Source organism: Meriones unguiculatus, chromosome 15, assembly GCF_030254825.1.
Source record: "Meriones unguiculatus strain TT.TT164.6M chromosome 15, Bangor_MerUng_6.1, whole genome shotgun sequence".
Classification (NCBI taxonomy): Eukaryota; Metazoa; Chordata; class Mammalia; order Rodentia; family Muridae; genus Meriones; species Meriones unguiculatus.
This window is the reverse complement of record NC_083362.1, coordinates 68,745,331-68,772,483: the sequence shown is the minus strand read 5'-3', so window position 1 is coordinate 68,772,483 and position 27,153 is coordinate 68,745,331. Positions and strand designations below refer to the sequence as shown.

At 38.6% G+C, this 27,153-nt stretch overlaps 1 protein-coding gene across 11 annotated transcripts; it reads right to left on the bottom strand.

The window, feature by feature from the left end:
* Window positions 1-213: 213 nt before the first annotated feature.
* On the bottom strand, window positions 214-27,143 carry Mff (mitochondrial fission factor). 11 transcript variants are annotated; one of them, XM_060368715.1, is made up of 13 exons: window positions 26,957-27,143; window positions 24,647-24,752; window positions 23,783-23,957; window positions 23,605-23,677; window positions 22,581-22,801; window positions 20,371-20,540; window positions 17,112-17,200; window positions 15,498-15,572; window positions 10,553-10,711; window positions 7,098-7,130; window positions 5,500-5,559; window positions 1,938-2,022; window positions 214-1,020 (listed from the first exon to the last, which is right to left on the bottom strand). In XM_060368715.1, the coding sequence occupies exons 5-13, from the start codon at window positions 22,759-22,761 to the stop codon at window positions 889-891; spliced, it is 984 nt and encodes a 327-aa protein (XP_060224698.1). In that variant the 5' UTR covers window positions 22,762-22,801; window positions 23,605-23,677; window positions 23,783-23,957; window positions 24,647-24,752; window positions 26,957-27,143; the 3' UTR covers window positions 214-888. The 11 variants fall into 11 exon arrangements, with proteins under 11 accessions (XP_060224698.1, XP_060224694.1, XP_060224695.1 ...); XM_060368711.1 differs by lacking the exon at window positions 23,605-23,677; XM_060368712.1 differs by lacking the exons at window positions 7,098-7,130; window positions 23,605-23,677 and having other exon boundaries at window positions 26,957-27,142.
* Between the last annotated feature and the right edge of the window lie 10 nt (window positions 27,144-27,153).

The following is a 27,153-nucleotide window of genomic DNA, read 5'->3' as shown; positions in this document are numbered from 1 at the left end:
TTTGTGTTTTAAAATAAACCCAAATCATTCTCATAAATATAATAAATTAGCAAACCATTCACAAGTGCCAGCAAGCCATGCCCTGGGGTAGAGATCTGAGAAACCCAGGAGGCTCTTGTGACCCAGAGGTCACTAATGCACTACCTGCTCCTAGGACAGGAGGACTCAGTAAAGATATTCATATGATGAAATAAATTTTCCCATAGACATTGCTTTGGTTGACAGTTTATTAAGTACACTACATTTATACCTTATTTTTTAGGTTTTTAAATCATTCACACATGGACTTGGTAAAAACATACTTTATAGAAAACTAAGAGGAAAGTCAGAACAACATATTGCACACAGATAAACTGCTCAATTGTTGGGAGGTTTAAACTCCATCTGTACAGGTGATCAAGAACAGTTAGGTGGTTTGATTTTTCTTCAGTCCTGCACCAGACTATGACTTCAAAAGCATTAATGTTGAGATGCAGATACAAAAAACATCTATCAAAGAAACTGTTTAATCATCTGAGAAACAGGACGAAACACTTTTACAGATAGTTTTCTAATCTCACGCTTTATGACTGTCATTTCTGTTTAGAGAATTAGCTTACAGACTGATGAGGCCAAAAACTAATTTTCTTTAAAAACAACAAACCTAGAGCCTATTTACAAAACATGCAGAAGGAAAGTGAGTAGGTGCCACTGCAGAAAGGGCTGAATGCAGACCAGCAACCAACAGGCCTTTATAGACACAGGTCCTCGCCTGCTTTCTGGAAGAAATACATTTTCAGGGCTTGGACTAGAAAAACGGCATACAATGCAAAGACAGAAACAGTGAAGTTTGCAAATCCTTTATATTTCCAGGTGTTGAGACAATATATGTGAATGCTGAGGTTACCTCTAGCGTCGAAACCACAGCCAGCTATTAAGCAGCCAGAATGCTACCGTAATTGAATACATGACCATTTCTCTTTTAGCACGTTCTTTATTCTCCTCTTCCAGAAGTTGTAGACGTCTATTTAATTTGATTATCTAAATGAAGGACAAACATAAAATACAAAATAGTACTAATGCATGCAGCAATCAGGTTTTTAAAAATATATTAATTTGTCAAAGAAATTATTACACTGGAAGCTCCATTTGTACCGCAACAAACAAAACTAAAAATAGAAAACAAAACACTATCCATAACAGGTAAAACCGATTTAAACATGCTTATTCACTTCCATTCTGTAACTCTGAGTGAGGGAGCGTGTAAGGACACTTGTTCCATTAGTGTGACAGGTGGCGCTATCACAGAAGGAGCACAGGATGCCTTCTCCTCTTTGTGCCTCCTACATGAGCACCAGTTGTGCAGCCTTGGACTTGGGTAACTGTGTTCTCAGTCCACTCTAAGACCCAGACAGCCCCAAATTACCTACTATAGTGAGCCCTCTGATATGCCACTCAGACCTTCATTATATATTTGGCAGACATAACGAGAACACCAAATATGCCTTAACAGCGGGAAAGCATGTTAAAAATAAGCACATGAACTCTACACACTGGGCCTATGGTAGGGTGATGAATTATGTATGGAGAGGCAGTGCAAAAATTCAAAGCGGTGTTTTCCAAAAAGAAGAAATTACATATAGTAAAAATTGTCCCCCAAATGACTGTCCATGTATCAAAAGCAAAACACAATACAGGACTAGACTGGTTTGTAAATACATCAAGATTCTTTGATGCTAGCCAGATTAATCATTTTGGTAGCAATGTTTTATGTTGATAAAAAAGATCTGAATGGTGATTTAACAAATCTTTAATAAATCTGAAAGTCAATTACAGTTTACTAGATAATCTGAATTCATGGGATCCATAGGGTAAAAAAATAAAATTATGCAAGCTATTCCTCTGAAATATTTCATAAAGATAGCTTTAAATTACATTTTACTTGGGGCAGCAATTACCTGGCGTCTTAAGGAAGCTGCGTCAACCACAGTCACGTCGTCCGATGCTCCTTCAATGGCTGCATCTATGCTTGGCACGCCATGCCTAGCAGATAGGACATTGAGACGCAAGTTAAAAGCTAAGAGCACTTGCCAAGTCAAGCACTGTGCTGCACGCCACTCCTGCCTAACAACGGGGTAAGCAGTCTCCATCTGAACGGATTCAAGTAAGTTAAAGCAGCTCAGGGTGACCCTCTGGGATGCTGGCAAAAAGGAGGAAAAACACTGACTAGATTCTTTTTTCCAAGCCAGAAAACACAGCAATGTTATAGAAAGGGTCCCTGTCTGAAAGGACCCTAGAGCTGCTACTTTAGGACACAATGACAGACAGGAATCATATGAACCAGTCATTTTGCAGACATACTCAATGGCAGAGAATGCAATGTAAACTACAAACAGAACACTGATCACGTATTACTCTTTCACTTCCGCCTGCCTTTCTTTGCTATTTTAATTTACTTCTGACTCGCAGTTACTATTACATTCTCCCACAAACATGAACATATAATCTTCTAAATCTCTTGCTACGACACTCAGTTATAGAACTTGTGTCTCAATAATAAACCAACAAGGAGCTGCATATAAAGTAATGATGCTGGAAAACCACCAGGATGATGAAGAGAAGGAACATTGGACTACTTTTTGTCAGAATGCACTCAACTTGGTGATACAGTGGCATTTTAGAGATGGAGTCTCAGATGACTGGTCTCAAACTTGCTATATGGCAGGGGATGGCCATCTACTCCTGATCCTCCTGCCTCACCTTCTTCCCAAGTGTTAGGATTACAAGCATGTGCCATCAAGCCTGCCTATAGGCCTAAAATTTTAAAATAAAAATTAAAAAAATAAGTACATCGAAATGCCATTTCTTCCATGTGTCTAGGTTTCTACATTTGTAAGAAAAGAATCTGAAACGTGGTGTGTGTGTATCTGAGAGTACTCCACGTGTGTACATGAGGAGGCCAGAGAGGGCACTGGATCCCCTAGAGCTGGAGTTACTGGTGGTGACTAAGCTGCCCACATGGTGCTGGGAGCTGAACCCGAGAACTCCGGAAGAGCAGCAAGCACTCTTAACGTGTCTAACTCTCTAGCACCAGGTTTCTACATTTTAAAAATCATTTTAATGAAGACTTTTAATGAATTATATTTTATACACAGTGCAATTTATTCACATGTATATCTACTTTATATTTATATAGTTATTTCATGAAATGACATAACCTTTCTACATGAGTGGAATACACGTAAAATTAAAAGTTACTCTTATGTAAGCTACACAGAGCTGGAACATGGATCATTACTCTCACATTCCCAGCAACTCTCCATCAGAAAAACTATATAGCCTCATATAAAGGAATATGAAGGAGAATTATATATTCCTTCAGGCATGCTTATGTGTCTACTCACAAATCTCTATTGTTTTAGTTGTTAAAACAACTCCAAAACACTTTAATAAAGCATGCCAAGAAGAATTTAAATAATAGATGGCATGTATCCATTGTAGATAATCCACAGTAATCTCTGACTTGCAGTTTCTATTATGTCTAGGTCAAATGGTTTACACTAACCACACCTTTTCTCTTACAAACAATGTGTCCTAAAATACTCAAAATAAATAAACTTGATAAAGAGAAATAAACTTAGTTCATAAGTAAATGTTGAAAATGTTTGTAAACTGAGCAAATTACTCTTATAAATACTAAGATAGAACTATTGGAATTAGGGGTGTGACTCAATAGAAGAACATTTGCTTGCCTCTGTATGTCCCTGGGTCTGTTCTTAGAACCATAATAATATAGCCTGCCTCCCAAGTTACTAAATGATTAGTGGGAAAAAATATGGATCAAAGATATTTTTCCCTATGTCTTATCCTCAAAATAATAAAATTTTCTACTACCCCAAGGCCACACCATGAGGTGAATAACTGAAGGGAGGAGTCGTCCAAGAACACCAGCAACTGCCTCAACAGTAAACGGAAGGCTGGGGTGACACTCAGCCAGACAACGCTTACTGTCCAAAGCTGAGAACCGAAGTTTGATCCCTAGAACCCCTGTTAAAAACAGAAAAGCTGGGCATGGTGGAGCATTCTTGTAATCTCAGTGCTGGGGAGGCAGAGGCAGGATCCCTGTGGCTTGCTGACAAGCCGACTTAGTCCAATCAGCAAGTTCCAAGCAAAGTGAGAGCCTTTGTCTGTCTCAAAAACCAAGGTGGCTAATACTTGAGGAATGACTCCAGGGTTGATCTTTAGCTCTCTGTGTATATGTATTTGCACTGACACATGCAACCGCACTCCACCATACACAAAGGTAAAGGAACAGGGATGCTCATACATACCAACACACACACAAAGAGAACTAGCCTCAAAAAAAAAATAAAGTCTAAATGAAAAAAAATTACCATTTACATACTGAATCTACCAGAGTTTTAGAAATCTAAGATAATCTGCATTTGTAAAAAACATAAGTACATACCAAGATTTCACTGTTAATTTAAAACAAAAAAGTATTAAGTAATTTTAATCTAAAACTATATCTTTCAGAACTAAAAACTCTAACAAATGCTGTTATACCACTCACTGAAAACTCCTTCACAGAAAGTTAAAGAGATTAAAAACTAATAAAAAGCTACCAGGGGAAACTAGTGTGGACTAAATTAAGTGCAAAAGAAATGAGTAAGCACAGTGGTTAGGGACCACCAATGCAGCATGGATGAGATTAACAAGAAATGAATGGTTCTCTTTTCTCTTGCTTGGAAGGTGTCCGCCTCTTCTAAAGAAGAGAAACAATGCTGCCAGTTTTAAACCTACTGTAACAGTTAACACAATTCTACTTAAAACTGGCTTGGAAAATTAGAATGACAGCATCTGATTAGCAATTTGTCTGTGCAGAAGATAGGGGAACTACCTGATGGTTTTGGCCCGCCCCCAAGAGCACACTTGTACCTGCCATTCCTTGTCTTTGCATATGACTTGGGCTAAGCATATCTGATGGTATAAAAGGGGCAAATACAGGAGACAAAGGCTCAAATCAACAGATGATAAAAGTTAGTGTATATAAAGCAAAATTTATGATTAAATCTTTTCTCTGCTTTAGCATGATCCCCTATAAAGTTACTAAAATACTGCTACAGAGTATACTGTATATTCTTTTCATATCATGCCATAATTTTGGGAGGAGGGATACTGAGACAGGGTCACTCTATCCAGCTCTGGCTGGCCTAGAACTCACTATGTAGGATTAGGCTGGCCTCAAAATTACACAGATCCACCTGCCTCTGCCTCTTGAGTGATGGGATTAAAGGCCTGTACCACCATAGCCAAGAACAGCTTCATAATATATAATTAATTATATAATATTCTCATCCTGTTCTTAGCAAAACACAGAATTTCCCCTGAGAGAAAGCTGCAGAGGCCTCAGCGGTGTAAGCGTGAACAGTCATGGCTGCGGCATGCATTGCGGTGTCCTGCACAATACAAGCTCCATCAAATCTGTGTCCGTTGGTAATCACAAAGTCTCCAAGTTACCTGACGTTGTCATGATGAGGATTAGAAGTGGCGGCAGCTGACCCACCACGCAACACAGGTCTAGGGCAGGTTTTTGCAGAAGACACAAGACAGAATCAGGAAACAGAGAAGTACGAAAATAAAGCAAAAAAAAAAAAAAAAAAAGACAAATAAATGTCAGATAGGATTATATTGTATGCTTCAGTACAATATAATATTCCTCAAATGCTTTGAAAATCCTTATTTCATGTGTCCTCCCCATTTTAAATGATTTCATAATTTAACCCTTCGTAATCAAAAAAGACAAAAATATGACAAAATAGCACCAACAAATCCTCTAGTGCTGTTTAAAAAGTGTAATTTCTCTTTTCCAACTGAAAAAAGCAAAACCCTATCAAGGACCTGTTAGTAGCGCCTGCATGATCATGGCTGCTCGTAAATATAAACTAGAAATTGAGAGAAATACCCTCTGCCCACAATTCCTTCCCTCTTGCTTCATTAATTCTGATGGGTCAGATAAGCGTTCTGTCTTAATGCGGCTGTTCTCATTCACACACTGAGCAGGGTCAAGACAGTCGAGAAAGCGTAGGGAGAATACCCAAGTGCCATCAGTGTGTGAGCGGCTCTGAGCTTGAGACAAGCACCAGCGACAGCCAGGGCTGCTGCCTAAGGATCAGCGTGCACGGAAAACTTTGTGGGGCTGGTCATTTAGTTTCAACACAAGCGCTGGTGGGAGAGGACAGTTAGTTCAACCTGGTTAAGTTGTGAGCCTTTCCAGCTAAATTTGCTACAATTAAGAAACAGATTCTAAATCTCCACCAGTTAACTGCCTTTAAAATAATAATGTTTATTAGTCAGAAATATGGGATATTTTCTAAGTAACTAATCAGGTTTGCCTCAATTTAAGTATGACAATCATGATAGGGTTTAGAAGCACATTTCTAGCCTTTTTCTAACGTTGTTACAGATGTAGAATATAAACTAATATTTTCTTCCCTGCTTTAAATTTTTTCCTTCTTTCTTTTGACACAAGGTTGCATTTAGCAAAATTTGGCCCCAAGTTCTGTGGTGCTGAGGACGACTTCAGAACTTCAGATCCTCCTGCCACCACACCCGACTTCCTGTGGTGTTCCGGATCAGAGCTGGGCCCTCATCAATGCTAATCAAACAGTTCAGCTGATCTGCAATGCTAGCCCTCTAAATGACTTAAAAAACAAAACAAAAACAACCCAGTTTACACAGGAAGAATTTAACGTTGAGTTTCTACATGCCCTCAAGTGACTAAAGGATAGATACTCTTGGAGCTCAGAATACAAGGGAGTAAGAGGGAGGAGAGACCGGCTTGGCTCGTTTTGCTTGCTATAGAATCCTGATGAATCGTACATTTATTTTGAAGTCTTACTAACTTCTAGTTTGTGCAATAAGGAAAGCAATGTCCTGTAGTAATTTAAATTATAAAAATGTGAGAATGGCTACTGAAATGAAGCCACTCTTGTGTGCTTCCTAAAGCCTTTAAAAACATGTGTGTTAATATGGCCAAACTGATCTGCCATACTGAGCATATTCCACCACAGAGATTTCCCGTTTACAAATGCAGAGCGAGAAAACAATACAGTTACCTTTCACAACGTATCTCATTTTGTCTTCTCACACTGGCAATTGATACATATAATATAAAAGTAAATTAGACATGTATTTGGCAAAATTAGAAACTTCATTCAAGCACCAGTTTCTACCATAAGAATGATTTAATGTTAAAGAAATAGTTCAATAATGTATTTTGTAATTAGAGTGGCAAAAGGGAAGGAAATCTAAGGCTACCAAATTTTTGTAGTGATTTGTATACTGACATTTTTGAGTAAGTAAAATGGGCTAAATTAAGAGAACGCATTTCTTTTCTACAAAATTATTGTAATTAAACAGGCTGGAGGACCAAAACTAAACATTTTTAAAAAGAAAAGTTATAACAAATACTGTATGAACTGTAATCTTCCAGTTACATATAAATCATTCATACACTGGTTTCTATTCCAGTCATTCAAAAACCCCAAAATCTAAAAATAATCGAGCCCTCCGATAAAGCTTATGCACAACTCATATATTAATACTTAAATAATGATTTACATATAAGAGACTAAGTTTCTCCAGAAGACGTTAGTATTTTACACTGTGAATGAGATGCGCAGCTCTAACAAATAGACGAGATGGGCAATTTCTGCCCAGCAAAGGACAAATCTCAACAGCTTTACGGCTGCCAACAGAGCAAAGAACACCTGGTCCTCCTCCTTCCTGATGTATGGGCAGGTTCCTAAACCTACAGCACTAACTTGTGTGCATGAACTCTGTGACAAAACAAAGAAATTCACTTGGCTCTCATGCTTGCCTCTGTTTAGATTACCTACACCCAAGTTCCCAGAGAAGCAGAAAATCCAGGATAGGTACAGTGCCACTTGATGTAGCTCTTATGCTGAGAAACTAGGAATCTCCACCACTTTACAGGAAAAAACAAACGGAAAGCTCTTGCTTTTTTGACAAGTAGTTCCAGTTTAAATTCACTACATTTAATGTGCAGTCCCCAAGTGCAAAGATACTGCATTAGCATGATAGCCAAGAGCAATAAAACAGAAAAGAAAAAAGATGAATAGCAAGGAACATAAAAAAGCTGAAAACTGTACAAGCAAGTATATTATTTTATAATCATGCAAGAACATTATCCAAATTTCACATTCCAATTTCTTTGAAAAATCAGCCCAAACTCTTCAAACATTTTCCAGTTTTTTAAAAACAAAAACTGGTTTGGCATTTAAAATTCTGATTAAACTTTGTACAATTAAAAGACAAAAGCAAAAATCAAAATCCTTTTGTAATGAAGCACTGGCAAGACTGAGGAGAAACTGACTCTCCAAATCTGAGGTGCTAAGTCATGAAATATCTAGAAACAATGTAGCCCTGGTGGCCTGGGACTCTCAGACTTTTGTGCCTCTTTGTCCCGAGTGCTGCTGGGATTAAAGGCATGTGCCACCATACCCTGGTCTTTTTTGCTTTTTGATTCAAAGCTCTACTCTACACCCCAGGTTGGCCCTGAGCTCAGGGCAATTCTCCTGCCTCAGATGCCCCAGTTTGGGATTAAGGTGTGAGCCACCACACACAGCTTTCTTCAATTTCAGAATATTTGTTTGGGTTGATATGATAAATAGGACATCATTAAAATATTATAATGTAAAAAAAAAAATTCACTTAGTGTCCCAAATAGGTTTTCATAGTAAAAGCATACAAATTTTACACTGGTAAGATTTCAGATTTTGAATGCTTGAGCTTTAGGTAAATTTTTTCCTGCCATAGAGGAAAAAAAAAAAATCATACTTCTCCAAGTTCCTTATCACTGTATTGAGCTATGGATGTGCTGTCAGGAGGTGGGATTGGAACAATGGACTGTAACTCTGTCTTCTAGTGAGGACACCTACAAAGGATGTTTTCACTACAATAGTATCTGACATGACAAATTCTGACCCATGAATACGATGTCTCCAAAGGAGCTATCGTAACAAAAAAGTTAAAGAAGATATCTGGTGGAAAAAAATGTTTGAAAGAGAAAGGTGAAAACAGCCTTTACCGATTTTAGCTCCTGAGGTCAGCGTCTTCTGTTCATTACCTCCAAGCTCTCCAACTATACCAGGGACGACCTGAAGCATCAGCCCCATAGTTTAAACAATAGTGACGGGCAGAGACTTGTCACAAAAGAGTCTAATCAGCCAAGTACAATCCCTTCTCATCTTAACAGATGAGGAAAAGGAGGCCAGAGAAGAGACACATTGATATGCTTAGGGCTAGCACACAGCTAGCTGTTTAGTGAAGGAATTAAGAAAGAATCTGAGATTCCCTAATCTACACCGTTTCATCTGAAACCTGTTGCTGTTTATCGCTTCCAAACAGCCAGCATCCATGAAGCTTCAGAGAGCAAAAAAGGGCCTCTAAGCACATGGAGAAAAAGAAACAAACCATAACCATAAATGTATATCTGTATTTACATAGATATGGCTCCTTTTCTCAATACAGTGTGACGGTCTATGGCCCAAATGCACACCATTGCGTTAACCTACAGCTACAGAGAAGGCCGTGAATTCAACAACATGAGTAGTCCAGACACTCGTGGCGCAAGTGAAGAGCTGGGTCTGCGAGGACTAAAGGTGCAGCAAGAACAAAGTTGTTCTGAGCAAGCAAGAGACACCAATTTAAGAAATTAAGGCTTAATTTATTGGGATTCCTTCAAAAATGCAAACATTAACAGTATAATAAAATGAAAACAAAATTTCAAACACTGACGTTCAAAGCACCAGACCAATGTTTAGAGATGGAGTGAAGCTTATCTGACTTTCCCACAGGATGCCAACAAAACTCCCAGACTTCAATCTTTTTAAAAGACAAGGTAAGGTAATGAAGCAAAAAGCAAAAGTATTTTAAATGATTGGAAAAAATTACTTGTTTAAACAAGCTGAAGTAAAAATCTAACAATATTACTGGGAGATGCTCAAAAGTGAGGTATTATCTATGAATATACTGAAAAAATATCAGCATCATCTAAAAATGGTAATAGCACTTAGAAATAGAATTTCTAGTATGGGTTTAGAATCCGCAGCTAACAGAAAAGTCCATGGGGAGCTACTGCAACCTCTCCTTCCTGCTTTATTACTTCACTCCTATCACTAGTATAGGTAATTAAATCAAAAGACTGACGACAACTCGTATCCCAGATGCCACACTCAGTCCAACAGTCCCTTGACAGTATTTCCAAGTGGAGCCAAGCACTTCAACAGGTCAGGAAGGCCTTTGAAAACAGTTGTTACATTTCCTACGTACAGAACCAAGGATCTTCCACAACTGAGGAAGCTAATGGAATCTTGCGAAATGTGAATTTTGGACAATAATTTCAAATTAAAAGCAAGCAAGCAAGCCATTTCAAACCATTGCAACTTAGAGACTAAAAGGAGCAAACAAAAAAGACAACACCACAGTCCACTAAATAAGAAGCCAAAACATACGCAACGAAGTGGCAAGGCCACTGCCAACCAATCACCTGCGGTTTTCATCCAGCACATCCAAGATCTGCTGGTAAGCCCTACGAGTAGAAGACTGGATAAGCGACAAAATGCCACGGGCAGAGGAAAGATTAGCTCCATCTTCCGGTAGCATATGGGGAGGACAGACCCGAGCCTGCGGTGGCGATGGTGTCACACTGTTCACATAAGCACAGCAAATGAAGAGAAAAACACTCACGTCAGATTTTCATAAAACTTCACCAGAGCAGTTTTTAATCTGTTTTTTTTTTTTTTGCCCACATTTCCCACCCTCAATCTATCCAAGAGAACAGTCCAACAGAAGAAGTTTTTAAAAAACATTCTGAATTGCTTTTAAAAAGCAGCTGTGGAAAAAAAAAAGCAGCTGTGATGCAACACTTGCAGGTTTGAAATTATAGGTATCAGTCTAAGCAGAAGGAACACCTGGAAGGAACCAATCCAGTGATGAGTGTGCTCAGGGCTTGGCATGGAGAAAGGAGGCATTGTTTCTTCAGTGACACACATATACGCAATTCAGTAAAGCCAAGGCCTAAAAATCAACGCTGCACATGACTTATGGATGACAGAGAGCGGGACACAGAATTGTTATGTAAATATCAACATCTAAACGCATGAATCCAACAAGATTCCATAAAGACACCACTTCAAATACTTCACAAAGACAACGACGTGAGCCGAGTTTATAGCGGGAAATAATTAAATGATGAGTGAAAACCTCAGAAAGCTGTACTTGCATTTTGATTGTTTACTTTAATTAGCTGAATTTCTAAAATAAAAACTTCCCAGGAAGGAAGACAAAGACACTTAAGTTAGCACAATGGCAGATGAATGACTATTCTTGATTTCTCAGTGACAAAAATCAAATTATTCCCTCATGCCAATAGCTGAGATTCACAATTTCTTTTAGTGCACTGATCACATTTAGATAAAGCTATTTGTATAGTTCTGACCTAAATTCTTAATATTTGTGTTGACATCTTCAGAGAGCTGTTTAATATTGAAGCATGAGGCATTTGACTAACACGTGGACTTGAGGCTTGTTCTTTTTACAGAGAGAAGACCATGACTACCGTGAGGGTTTAGTAGTTTCCAGGTACAAAGCATATGAGACGAATCTTGTTCTTAATTTTCTTTTCTTTTCTGAGACAGGGTCTCATTAGGTAACCCTGGCTGGCCAGAAACTATGTGGCCCAGGCTGGCCTCACACTCACAGAGACCTACCAGCCCCTGGGAATTAAAGGTATGAACCACAAAGGCTAATCTCAATTTTTTGTTTTTTTGTGTGACATTAAAAAAAAAAAAAAGCAGACTCATGAACAGTTGCATACATGGAAAATCTTTTATGTACTCTTCCTCCTTTAACATGTACTAGTCTGAAAACTAAAATTAAAAAGTAGGACATTTTTTTGAAAAAATAGTTACTGTCACCTAACATCTTCAGTTTCAAAAAATGAAACAAAATCTCTGAGTTTATGAATAACTTTGAGTAACTTCATGATCTAAAGAGAATGGTACAATAAATATAAAAACGGTACTTTCCAAAGACTACCTGGAAGAGAAAAATCTAAGTCAAATCTTGTCACATACAAAAATTCTAAAACTTAGCCAAATGATGTCAAGACAAACTAAAGGTTTTAGATATCAATTTAGAGACTAGAAATCTTCATTCCAGAAGAATGAGTGTGTATACACATGAGTGTGTATGCACACACACAAATATCCACATATAAGTCAATGTATAATCTTATATATACATACCTACATATATATTAAAAAGTCAGTGTATAATCTAATCCATAGGACTTGGCAAACCCCACAATAAATACCGGAAAATAGCAGGGAGATAAAAAGAAAACAAGAAAAGCAAACAAAGCAAACTCTCAGAGCGGCTGGGGCGCAGCCTATGTGTGGAGGCTGCGTTTAAACGTTCTTCACACAGAGTGCAGACCTGACGCGCTGGTGTGCCAGAGGCCAGGCGCAGCTCATGTTAATGATGTGTCACCAGGGACAGCATTGTAAACGTAATTCTGTGTCACTATTTGCTGGCATCTTGGGGATGTGGAATGGGGGGATGAGGTGGAGGCTCACAGGGGAGAAACCCTTAGCCAAGAGTCACCTTTCCCCCTTGGGGCTGAAACAGAGAAACAGACAGGTTGACGAAGATGGAAAGACAGACTGATGCTACAATAGGGGAGGAAGAAAATCCAATGCATACCATTAAAAATGGGTTACAGTTTGGGAAAAATACAGTTCTTAATAAAGCTGACAGCAAAGCTGGCGGAACTGTTAAGCAAGTTTGAAATCTGCACTGTTTCTCTGATTTTAGGGTTCACATGAACATTTTTATACATCATATTAATAAGTAAACAATTTTTAGAATAAGCACATTTTTCATTTTTAGTACTTTAAATCAAAGCAACAATGTCAATGGATGGATTCCAAATTTAGAATAAAGTCTATTGGATTTCTGTTCATTAAAATATAAAAAAAATAGTTATTTACTATTTAAATTTGAAAAGCAGGCTGAGGATATAGTTCACTGTAGAGTACTTAGTTTGACTGAAGTGATCAGGTGTAAGGAAAGAAGGAATAGGAGGGAAGAAAAGACAAAGCAAGAAACAAAGAAGAAAAACCTCAAAGTACATACACAGAAAATGAAGTGGCTGTCTTACAGAACAGTCAAGCATAAATACATAAACTGACTTCAGATTAATGGCAACCAATTCTCAAGACAGAATGAATAAAAGGTTAGATTCTATAATAATCTACAGGTGCACATTATATCCCTAATGATTAATTTTAATGAACATCAGGAAAATCAATAAATTGAATATAAAGAAATCTACATATCTAAGACTCTGAGTATATGAAATGCTGATTCAGTAATAAACCACACCATAAACAAGACTTATTTTGATATTTAGCCCTTAAGAGAAATGTTTATGTAGAACAGTAAAGGATGAAATTAAGTCCTGCAAAACAAAATACCTTAAAAAAATTTCCCCCAGTTCCAGGGATAATACCCCAGGGCTTGTACATGCCAAGCAAGTCCGTTCTCTACTGAGCTACACTCCCCAGACCATGACATCAAGTATATCAATACTATTAAAGATATCTGATCAAAGAAAACATTAATGCTTAAAAGACTGGTAAAAAACTTAACTTTTCATTTACATAGCTGTTCTCTAGACATAGCAAAAACAGGACAGGAAGGGTTACATTTAAGCTGATTAATTTTACTATAAGGCAACAAAATTATCTTAATTAGAAACAATAACTTAGTAATTTTTATCTAAATTAGGAAAATAATTTAGCAACCTCAGGTACTCCTGTATACATTTTAAGCAATAAATTTCATTAAAAAACAACAAAGAAAAATATGTCAACACTCTAACAGTTTTAACATAATCTATTGCAATCAACTGTGGAGGGAAAGAGTGATTTTGGAGTTGGGTTTTCACCTTTGTCCAATCACTAACCAAGTAATTAAGCAAGACTTAGTTACTTTTTTGTTTCTATTGAATCAACTATTGTAGAAAATAAAAACATAATTCAAGGCACTGAGATCAGGCATTTAAACACAAATACAGTCTTATACATAATTTAATAGAATGCATTTTGATAATAAACTGCTTCTACTAATGTTATAAAACAGAAAAATCTCAAGTTTAGTTTTTTAAGTAAAAGCTTAACGACTTCTCAAGATGCATTCATGCTTACCATGTTATGTCATTAGTAACAGCTCTACCTCATGCTCACAGACTCTTACATAGACGGGTTAAGTAACAATGGCTAGTCAATGTCAGACCTAAATGAAAACCAGTGACTCAGCACAACCCATCAGGAGAAAAGTTCAAATAGGAGAACTCTCTACACAGGCTTTCATAGGAATGATGTTTCTCAAACTGTGAGGTTAATGAATGCCTCTGCTGAAGAACTAGCCTCTGAAAAAAAGCAGGAAAAAACAAACAAACAAACAAAAAAAACCTACCCAAAACATTTTTATTGAAACACAAACTCTGTTCATTTCTCTGGGACATTTATGTATTTTTTCCCCTGGGAAAATGTCTCAGCATACAATCCTGGCTCTCCTGAAACTAGCTCTGGATACAAGGCTGGCCTTGAATTCGCACAGCTCTACCTTCCTCTGCTGGAATGTGTGGGCGCCACACATGGCCTCTCTGAGACCCTAAACAGAGAGAACTATAATTTGCTGTCCTACGACTGAGGCAATTTAGTAAGTGCTAGAAGCACAGTAACCATCAGAGCATGAGAAGAGTCACTGGTTATCAGTGTGGTTTGTCTGCTGTTTGGAGACGGCACTCACTGTTCATTTGCACATTCATGTTTTGTGCAGGCTGAGTACGGAATCTAGAGCCTTGCATGTGCTGCTCAAATTTTTACACTTCCTACCAAAATGTTCTACTCGCAGAAGCAGGCAGTCATACTTAAATAAAGCCAGGGTTTAATGATTTCAGAAGATTGCTTCAAACATAATTTTCTACAGGGAAACAAAACAAAAACAATTTTAATGACAAACCACACTTAAGACTCCATTTTTTCCTGGATTAAAATAAAAAAAAGGAAAGCTTTTGAATGTAAAAACATGAGTGAGATTTGCTGAGCTTTGCTAAGGGTAATCTGCAGAGAACTCAGAGGCCAACCCAAGCAAAAAACAGAAAATGGAAAAGGGTTTGGTCTTTCTGTGCGGAAATTAGTTCATTTTCCTTTCACCTATATTGCAAACCATGTAACATGTCCCTAATTGCTCTCCTAGGCTCACTTTATAAGGTATACAGTGACAGTTGAGAGATCTTGATGGAGAAGTACTAGAGCAGCGTTAGGAGATTACGTGTCAGTTCCAGGACAAACGGATTAGTACTAACACAAGCCTGCAAACTTATCAACCCCTATGTGGGAAAAGTAGAGCAGATAAAATCTTACGTGTACTCCGGTGTAGAAATCGATGCCTGGAACCTTGAAATTTTATTTCTTGGGGCAGAATCTGATCTGTGCCACCTTAAATAATAATTATGCTCTTTTACATATTCAGCTTTTATAACAAAGAAAACGCTACATGATGCTACTGTCATAGTTCATGTTTGTGCCAACAGATGACAACAATCAACCTCATTGCCTCTTTAAAGTAATTAAAAACACAAAGGCCCATGTCTCTGCCCATCTGCACTTCTCGAGCTACAGAATAAACTAGAGTGGAGGCAAACAAAGGTTCATGCATAATGGACCATAATCAATCTAAAAATCAGAAAGCTTTAAATAGAAATTATATTATAAATTATAAAATTAACAATGGTAGGAGAATGGGCAAGCTTTTATTAATATCAAGATCTTTTTATTAAATATCACCATGACAGCAATATAAAAAAAAAGAAAATAAAGTATTAGTTTGCTCTTAATATTTTGTGCTAAGAACTGAAGATTTTTTTCCTTCATCTAAATTCATTCATCAATACTATATACTTTGTGAAAAGGTGATAACAATACTGAAGTAATCATGTTTTAATTTTAATGATATAAAAGGTCAATTAAGGACCTTAAAAGCAGGTCGTAACTAAATAGCAGGAAGCCTACTAGAAGACTCTGCTGCCTTACAAACTACACATTACACGTAGAGCTGGTTTTACAGACATTAGCCATAAGACTACATTGTGGAGTCTTTTTACTATTTTTGTATCTGGAAACAATTTTAGAAAAATTAGTTTCACGGGTCTGTTCATATCTGCTAACCAGATAACTTAGAAAAACATATTCAATCATTTTTTAAAAATCATGCTAATAAATGGTAGAGCCTTTCAGACAATCTTTCATGTAAGAGACATACATTCAGTTAACCCAATTTCTTCCTATGCAATCTTCAGGATAACTGCAACTGCCATGAGAGACTTTCCAATCAATCAAAGCACTCATAGTTTTCCCTTGCACCCAACATAAAAGAGAATGGAATTTCAATAAAGCAAGCAAAAACTTACATTTGAGATATAACTTCACTGATAGACAGATGCCAATGAGTTTGTTCATTAGGCTTCTTTCAAAGCAAAGACAAAAATAGTTTTTTTTTCAACTCTGACTATTAGTCTCCTGTCCCCATAAGAACCCATGCTGTACCTCTGTACTCTAGAGCCAGGTCTGAACTTAGTATGGTATACTCTAAGAATGGTAACTGTACTGTGCTCTAGTTTTTAGTAAGCTCTCAAAGGAGATATATCATCTCCTGAAGTTTTCTGAGTTTCCAGGGAAGCTAACATGTTTGACATCACAAAGGGATGAGTTCACAAAAACTGGCCAGAAAGTGAATGGTAGAGAATTCTTACTTTACCTAAGTACCAGACACAAGAGAAAAATAGGACTGAGAAATTCTCACAACAAACAAAATCACCAGATTTTACGACTATAAAAAAAGTTCAAGTATAAAGTGATATCCACCAATGTGAAACAATTTTAAAAACTATGAAAATTATTTAGAAAAAGGTACGTAACGGACAAAAAAAAAAAAAAAAAAAAAAGCCTATAAAGATACAATGCTATGGCTCTACTCACATAGAATCATTTCTGACCAACTGTCCATTCTGGCGAACAGCATTTTCACTCATAGAACGCTCTCTTTTTAGCCTGCCAACTGCTCGGATCTGTTAAGGCACAAACAGAGAAGAAAACAAAATATTCTTAGCTTGGAAGCTATTTAGCATAAAAAACATAAAAGACTTTACCCAAGGCTATTCACAAAACTACAAGGAGCTAAGAAAAGCAAACCCAGAAGTAAAGCCTGTGCTTTACTTGTTCTTTACTTGTTTTTTACTTGGAAAGACTTGTTCTTGATTTCTTTTTCCTCTCTCTCTCTCTCTCTCTCTCTCTCTCTCTCTCTCTCTCTGTGGGTGTATGTGTGTATGTGCACACAGTGTGCACACTGGAGGTGAATGTCAGGCTTCTTCTTCAAGCACTCTCTACCTTATGTTTTGATGGGGTCTCTCACTGAACCCAGAACTCACTGATTCACCTGGTTTAGCTGGCTAGCAAGACAACAGGGTCCTTTTGCCTTCATCTCCTCAAGGGCTGGGACTACACAGGTATGTGCTAGTGTACCCAGCTTTCCACATGGGCCCCGTGGCTCCAAACCAGGCCCTTGTGTGCACAGAGCAAGCTCTTTACTGAGGCGCCATCGCCCCAGCCACTGATCCCATGATTAAAATGCTCATAAACTTTCCTCCATGGCCAAGGAAAAAGAGAGTAAAAGAAATTGCTACTGGACTGTGATGAGATTCGCATCCATAAATTTTCTTTTTCTTTTCTTTTTGCCATTGTAGGGCATATCGGAATATTTCCTGAGTACCTGGGAGTCTTCATCATCAGGAAGCTCAGCGGTATATTAGAGCGGCTTGTTATAGACTTCAGGTCAGCTATGATCTTCTGCTTCTCATTCTCAGAGTGGCTTTTATCAATTCTATTGGGCCACCATATGGCACTGATAACCACCTGCTGCCTTGAATGACTGCTACATTAACTTTCAGACTAACATTCCTAGCATTATGTATTATCTTCAGCCCCCAGGGCCACTGCTTTCTCTGTGTAATTTCTGATAAGCTGGTTTAGCTGGATATAATTTCTCTTGATTTCTCTTGATACTTGAGCTCTCTGGATGCACATCTGAGCAAGACCGATGTAAGATTTAGCACCTGAGGATGACGCTTGACAGCTTACTGAACAGTCCATTGAACAACAAAAGTTCCCTTTCTGAAGGCATACATTTTTTTCTTGTCTTCCAAAATTGGGTCATGGTTTACATACACCAACTGACTTTGTTTCTTCTAGATCACCTAACACTTCTAGCTACATTTGGGGTTCAGTCCTCTTCTGGTTTACTTTACAAATGGATGGCATTTCTCTTAAGTGGGAATTGCTAATTTGAGCAAAAGCTATTATAACCTGTCCTTTAGGGTCTGTTTCCTATTTGTACTTCAGTGAACTTTTTCCAAGAGCCTTTGGTAGTTTTTTGAGCTAATCTTTCAAAGCATACTGCTACTTGGATATGATGGTAGGTTCCAAATCTCTAGCTTGAACACTCTTGCAGGCATCAAAATACAAAGACATAATTTCTAACCCTTCTTCACAGACTTCTTTTCATACCCTCTGAAAGAGCTCACACTGGCCCTAGCTGCTTAGGGAAGTTCCATTTTGAGAGGCAACATCAGTGTCAAAGCCTCTGCCTCCCTAGTCACATAGCCAGGTCTACTCTAAGAACCTTGAGAAGTGCCACGACTCTGGCACTCTGAAGCCCCAGCTCTGCTCACATGGCTTACTGCACAGCCCTTTTTTAATACAGGGAGAACTAACAAGCAATGTTTCTGTCTAGAGATGCCTTTCAAATATTGGTAAACATTAGGCATAATGTCTTAGGGTTACTGTGGCTGTAATGAAACACCATGACCAAAATCAACGTGGGGAGGAAAGGGTTTGTTCAGCTTATGCTGCCACATCACAGTTCATTATTAAAGGAAGTCAGGACAGGAACTGAGGCAAGGCAGGAACCTGGAGGCAGGAGCTGATGCTGAGGCCATGTAGGGGTGCTGCTTACTGGTTTGCTCAGCCTGCTCTCTTAAAGAACCCAGGACTACCAGCCCAGGGATAACACCAACCACAATGGGCTTGCCCCATGGCCCAATCTTACAGAGCTTATGAAGGCATTTTCTCAGTTGGGGTTCCCTCCTCTTGTGACTCTAGCCTGTGTCTATTCAAGATAAAATTATCCAGGACATGTACTGAAAGAGTCTGCTGACTTCTTCCTCTGTGTATTAATGTCTTCTCCTCACCTCCTCCCACTGTTCTTCCGAGAGTGGAGCTGGAAAACGTCCAGAGGGCAAGGTAGTACTATTTAATTTTTCCTATAGTGTTTCACACATAGAATCTCAAAAATTGGTTGTGAAAAAAAAAAAAAAAGTACCTTGACAATTTTTGGCCACAATTAATACTCAAATATAGTGCTTTTCAATAAGCAATATGCAGGATATGCATTCTGGCACCTATGAACATAGCACCCCAATTATCTGAGCAGAAGCTAAACCTAAAATAGCAGCAAGACCCAGTACTAAGAATCATACTAACATGGTTTACATGTATGCTTAGCCCTCTTTGGAAAGGACTACATGCAAATGAAAGTAGACAGTTTTAAAACATACATCTGCATATTGTCTTCAAGAATAGAAACTTCAATACTGGTCTTGAATCAACAGCATTGGCAAGGCTTTAATTACACTTTTAATACCCTGTAAGTCCATTTTACCACCAACTTTAATGAGCGACATCAATGTTATCAAACGAGTGGAGAACTTTCATCAAGCAGCAAGAATGGTAGTGTCAGAGGGTTTTCCTAGCTTTGTTTGCCAGGTGACACATTATTTCTTAGTACAGAACTTCCTTTCCCAGGAACACAGTGGTCAGGCATTCCCCTAGCATGTTTAAGGGCTGGTTTAATCTCTAGCACTACAGAGAACAAAAACAAACTTGAGACTCTGACTGCATCATTGTAGGTGTGTTAGAGCTATTCTTCCTTTAAGTCTACACAAATGGTAGCAATACTTGCTCTAGATTTTTACTTTCCCACCACAACTGTTAAATTAGGAAAACAAACAAGCAAATGAACATACAAACCCATTAACATCTCATTTGGGGAACTGTGAAATCAACTAATACCAATATCGCCATATGGAAAACTTCCATTGTCTAAGGCTAAGGTATGCTTCATTGCTTAACTCTAACTTTAGCCTATATTCTTTCACACGTAAGCAGTGGTAATTCTACGTACTTCTTCATTTTGAGGAGTTGGAAGCGGCCTTTCTAAGTCCAGGAAATCTAGTGGTCTCTCGCTCAGCGTGAGCACACGTGGTGGTGTTTTCAGTGCTAGAGGTTTAAAGGGAGTGGACTGGATAAGGTCAAGATCTGCTGGTCTTGAAAATGAAACATCTTCATTATTTCCTAGGAAAGGAGGGGGAAAAAGAGAAAAAAAATGTTCATAGTCTTCATTTGATAGTTCATGAATATTTAACACCATGGTGCAGAAATTATCATGTGTGTGACCGAAACAAACATACACAAGCAACCTGTCTTCAAGTATATAAAGAACTCTCACACTGAAAATTTCGAATTGGCAAAACATTTGAATAGATGCTTTAAAATGTGTTGGTTTGAATGACAAGCATCCCCTGTACTCTTGGTCATTTGAACACTTGTTCTACAGCTGATTGCTTTTTGGGGGACATTTTGGATATGGGGGTCTTGGTGACAAAGTACTGTGGAGGGAGGCTTTAAGATAAAATGAGATAAAAAGCCTTATTCCATTCCCAGTGTTTTCTCTCTCTCTCAGCTTTGGGATTATTGTAGCAAGAATATCTTATATATTGTATGGATGTAACACCTGTCAATTAAAAAAACAAACAAACAAACAAAAACCAAACGAACTATGGCCTATAGGAAAGGGTAGAATAGAAGGTGGGACATCCAGCAGGCAGAAAGGATTCTGGGATAGAGCTGGGTGTGGGAGATTTACCCAGGAGGATGTGAGGAGGGCAGATGCATGGTACCTGAGCAGAGGTAACCAGCCACGTGGCAGAATGTAGATTAGTATAAATGGGTTATTTTAAGTTATGAGCTAGTCACAGAAGTAGCTACCTCTACGGCATATATTTATAAATATATACAAGTCTTATGAGTCATTGTTCTGGAAGCTTGGGTCTGGGAGGAAAAACATACACCCTACTACACTAGCAGTTCAAGATGTGAGGTCTTAGCTTGCTGCTCCAGCCACCATGCCTGTCCATGTCATGCCTCCCCAAAATGACAGTGATGGACTTTTTATCCCTCTGGAACCATAAGCCTAAATAAACCCTTTCTTCTATGAGTTGCCTTGGTCATGGTATTCTATCACAGTAACATAAAAATAACTAATACATAAATAACTCAAAACCACATACACATATGTTCAAAATTATCAATCACCAGGGAAGTAGATATAAAGCAACAAAAATTCTCTAAAATATCACTGACAGAAAAGAAATGTAGCACACCAGTTGTAAAATAATTTGTCAACATTTAAAAAGTTAAATATAACATAATATAGCCATTTCACTTCTAGAGACATGAAGGTCTCTATCCTCCTCAAAGTATGAACATGAATATTTAATGCTCTATGAATCTAAGAAAGAAAACAACAAAAATGTCCGTTATGTCAATGAATAAACCCATGAAAATGGACCCACACATTATTTAGGATAAACATTTGGGATATTTTAAAGCAGTTAACTGGAATGAACAGATAATACTTGCAAAATGTGGAAGAATCTTAAATTCTACACTAGCCAAAAAAGTAAGCATAAGCCTGCAATTCTAGCACTCAGGAGTTAAGGCAGGAGGACCCTGAGTACCACTTGGGTGCACTAAGTCTGTCCAATACAAAAAGTGAAAAGTGGGTTTGGTGGGGCAGGCCTGTAACTAAACAGTTCAGAAAGATGACAGGTACAAAACCTGAAGGTTCTTCAGGGTAAATTCAAGGGCAGAGTGAAGAACTCAAGCTCCGCCTCTTGAATGAAAAATACTGGGAGCATTGTTAATAGAGCTGGGTGGCTCAGAACTTTTCCAGAATGCCCAGACCCTAGCTTCAAAGGTGAGGAAAAAAGTAGAAAGAAAAAATTACTCTTAGCAAAAAAAAAAAAAAAGCAAGGCAAACCAGAATATACTGTAGGACTCCATTTATAGGAGAGTCTAAGAAAGACAAATCTATTGTCTAGGTACAGAAAGGAGAACACAGCTGCTGAGAGCAAAGGCCTGAGAATGATGGAGAATGGGCAACAGTGAGCTTTTTGAGGTGACAACAATGTTCTGTAGTAGATTATAGGGGTTACACACATTTGTAAAACTTGTACAAATACCTCTTTTCAATAATACTTTGAAAAATCTAAAATGTTTATAAAAATAAATAACAAAGATTTACTGGGACACTTTCAATCAAGTGTGAGGTACCTGTAACAACGATCCTCTCTGGGACTTGCATTATCACACTGGCATTTGGAACTCCTTCTTGAAACCCTTGTTCCAGGTCACCACTTGGTGGTGCTACTTTTAATTTTTCCGGGACCCTCATTCGCTGACTAATACCTTCAGTGTATTCCATTTCGTATTGAATTCGACTAATCTCTGCCATCTCAGCAGCAGTGGGAGAAGGAAACGCTGCCCCACTCACCCTACAGAAGAAAAATTTTTAGATCAGAATAGCTGAGCGTTAGAATGTCAATCCCCTCAATGCAGCGATGTCAGAAGACAATACCTTATAGCAGAAAGAGCAAAAGAAAACCTCTCACTTGTAAGTAAAGAAAATAAAGGATCAAAGAACACAATTTCCTCAATATAAAGCTTCTGACTTAGCATCTGAAAACAAACCCCGATGACATCGATTAGTGCAAATTTGTAAAGTATTATACAATCACAGTACAAACGCGCACACATAAACATTCTCTGTGTGCAAGCAGACATACATGCTCCTTATAATTCAAAAATGCCTGAAATAAAATTAACAATTCCCCATGAAAAGGCCCAGAGCATAGTTCAGAGGCAGGCTGCTTGCCTAACATGCACAAAGCTCTGCTTCAATCTCTAAACTGCAAAGAAAAAAGAAATCCCAATTAAGTAGAAGAATGTTGCCTGGACTTTACAGCAATGCAGTTGCCATCGTGCGTGAACTAAAGCCTTCCCGCAAAGGAAATCAGACTCCAAAGGTAAATAAGGCTAATGCTCAATTTATCAAAAGAAGTGTAGTCTCCTCAAATCACATAAGGCAAATAAAAACTTCTTACTGTACACAAATGTGATGAGTGAGATCCAATGAAGGCCAAATACATAGATTGCATCAGTGAGCCCTTAATGTATGCATTCATTTTAAGGGGTTAAATGTCCATGTTCTTAACCTATATTTAAGATCATATTTATACAATAGTTTTAAGAAGTATCAAATATCTGAGGGAAAAATAGTACAAATGCATTGAGTAACCTTCTAAATTGGAGAGGGATCCATGATTCCAGGGAGATGTGGTCGAAAGAATGTTGCCCCCAAATAAAAAATGCTAAGAAAAGCATAAAAGAGCATGGTTAGCTTATGGCAAGCAGCTTTTAAGCTCCTGTCTGTCAAACCTATTAATACCAGCTCAACTGAAAAGAATTTCACTGACCTTCCTATTGCCGTGTCACTGCCCGTTTTCTTACTCATTTTAATAGAGCAAACACACGTCTACAATAGCTATTAAGTGCTGCTACCCTGCAGTTGTTTACTTTACACAACAATTCCCCTACAGATCTGAACTGTTTTTGGAGGTGTACATAACAACACGGACACTGCTTTTCCAGCTGTAAAAAAGAAAGAATAAAAATCAGTATTTCAACAATTCATTTTATAAGAGAACTATGAATAAAAGTAATTATTTACTTAAAATGGCTTGATTTGAGAGACCACATTTCAAACGTTCCAACTGTCACTCTATAGTCACTACAAGTCAGAAAGATGGTTTTAAGCATAGTGCCTATTTCATGACTTTGCAATTATGGTAAATGAAAGTTCTGTCATTACATAAACAAATGTGAAGTCTAGACTGGGAGAAGGATGGCTACCAGAAAACTCCTCAAACCATACTCCAATAGGATCTAAAAAATAATGAAGAAAATAGAAGGGTAAAAGTAAATATATTTGAGGTTACCTAAAAATTTGGTGTATAAGTGATAGTTCCCTGAAAAGAAAGGCAAATTACACTAAATTTCCAGCAAAGTATAAGTTGAGAGCAATACAACACTACAGGCAATATAAATGTTTTCATCACAGAGGTCATTTTGTAAGCTAGGGTTAAGGTAATACATTTTCATTGTCTTACATACCCCAGGCCTTAGAGTAAAGTCCTTGGAGATTCTCCAATATAATAAGCCTAGTGGGATTATGACTGCCAACTAGCTTCTCCCCTCCCTAAATGTCTGCATTTTAAGGAAATGACATACAGATGGCTTAAAGACTAAGAAAACAGAGCCAAAGAGAAAATTTTACTTACAAATGCGAAACAGGCTTGCTATTTGGCACTATCTGCTTCTGGGCTTCATATTAAATCCTTAAATTGCTCCGATGCGCATGTGCTAGATTGAGAGCCACTTTTGTCCCTGAGGGAGAAGAACAGCGACTGAGAAACTAGATAATGTGATTATTAAGAGACTTGGCTGGAAACTCTTCAAATAAAAGCCATAAAGATATACAAGTTTACACAAAGAAACAAAAGAATAAACAAAGAACTGCAACCTTATTACAAGTTTCAGTGTCATAGACAGGGCTCTGTGACTAGTAACCATTAAAGCACTGGTTTTCCCTCTTTCACAGGGGTGGCCTGCAGATATTGACATTACGATGTATAACAGTAGCAAAATTACAGTTATGAACTAGGAACAAAAATAATTTTGTGATTGGGATTACAACAGGAGGAATAACTATATTAAGACTTAATACTACCACAACAGTTTTTAGATTTTATGTTTCAATAAAACAGATGAGGACCTCCTTATTTCTCTTCCACATTAAACTACAGTATTTGGCGTAATATTCTTTGGTAACAAATAAACTTACTTTGGGGAGTAAAGTTTTGATCCCACAGGTTTTGTCACGCATATCAATCTCCACTGGACACCTGTCTAACACACAGGCCCACTTTTTAGGTCATTCCCAAACAACATGAACGTTTTCAAACTTCATGGGGGCCCACACATTACACTTAATTTCTTCTTTAACTTGGCTGTACTTTTTTTTCCCCTAGAGCTGAGGACTGAACCCAGGGCCTTGCACAAGCCCTCTGCCACTGAGCTAAATCCCCGATCCCTTGGCTTTACGTTTTAAAAACAAATCTATTTTTAAGAAAATATTTAATCATTTCCTTAGAACCAGAAAACTGCTGTATGCAGTTTTGTATATAAAAAACAAAAAACAAACAAAAACAAAAAAAAAACAACAAAACAACCAAATTATTTCAAAAATTTAGTCAAAGGGGATCAAAAGTCTTAGCATAAGAACTGATGAAAGTCTGCATTTGCTACAGGAAAACAGGCAAAACCCTCAGAGTACAATAGCCATAGGCAAGGACTTCCAGCAAAGGACTCCAAGGGCTCAGGAAATGACAGCAAGAACTGGTAAACGGCACTGTATTAAATAAGACGTTTCTGAAGAAAATATGAGTGGAGAGGGTCTACAGAATCTTTGTTGGGTAGACATTTGACAGGGGATTCATATCTAGAACTTATAAAGAACCAAAAAAATTAATAAGAACTCCAACCCCATATTTATTAACAACAAAAAATTCACAGAGAGTGACAAAAAAAAAAAAAAAAAAAAAACAACAACAACAAAAAAACCCTGTAAACCTAAAATGTGGCAGCCCTATCAGACAGGAAGGGCGCCAACCCTGAGTTCCTCTTGGTGGACAGTAGCAGTTCAGTAAAAAGCGTATAAAGAAACACCACTGAAGAGTTGTTTTCATTCACAAGTCCTCCAAACCAAAAGATACCCCCCGCAAACATTCTAATTGCATGTTCAGAATACTAAATAGGGCTAAGTCGTCCTACTTCCCTTAAAGGTTTTTCTTTGGGGAATCTCATTAGTAGCCAACGGGACTGAGGGAGAAAGGAGTGTTTCTCACCAGGGAAAAAAGGCATTCTCATTCACCGTCTCCCTGAGGGAGGCAGGCATAGCACTATTGGGCACAAGCTTTATTCTTCTGCAATTAGGAAGCGCCAACAATTCAGAGAGCGCTGCTCTTCCCTGAGAACGTGCCCTGCTCCTGAGCTAGTTGGACTGGGACGCTGGTTCAGTTTTTGGTTTTGCAATTAACACGTTTTTTGCAAACGGAGGTCGGGGGCTTTGGAGAATCAGAACCCAGGTCCGCGGGGCCGGGGTTGGGGCGGCAAAGAACTAGCCTGCATAGCCACCAGTGAGCAAGGATGCTTTGGCCAGCCCGGGGGCCTCTCAAAGGCCTTCCTCTAAGTACACGGATTTTACACAAAACAGTTTATTTACTTCTAAACGGGACGGGCTCAAGGTCATACCGTGATGTGCGTGGGCCCGTGGAAAAGATGCCCGAAAAAAGCCCACATCCAAGCTCACGGGCGTCCTCCGTCTCCTAACCGCGAACTAATAGGTGTCTGGTTTTGTCAGTAAAATTCGATTTTCTGTTCCACAGAACAGAATGCCGAGCGAGGAAAGGGTGAAGAGGCTAGCCCCAGGTATCTGCAGGGCAGGGCCCTACTCCGCCCGGCCCTGGAAGCGAGTGTCCCTGCCCCGGCGCTAGGCCCGCAGCCCTGCTTGGGGAGACGACAGCACTCACCCTAGGCTCGCTGGAGAGTCCCCGGGGAGAGGGCCGCCGCCCGCCGGCTCCGGGGCACTCGGGCGAGCGCTCGCACAGGCCGTTGGCCGAGCGCACGGAGGCGCCCGGGCAAAGGAGCGGCGGAGCGGCCGCGGCGGGCCGGGACGGACGCGAGAACGGCCCGGACTGGCCCCGTCCGGGAGCCGTAGCGGAAGTAG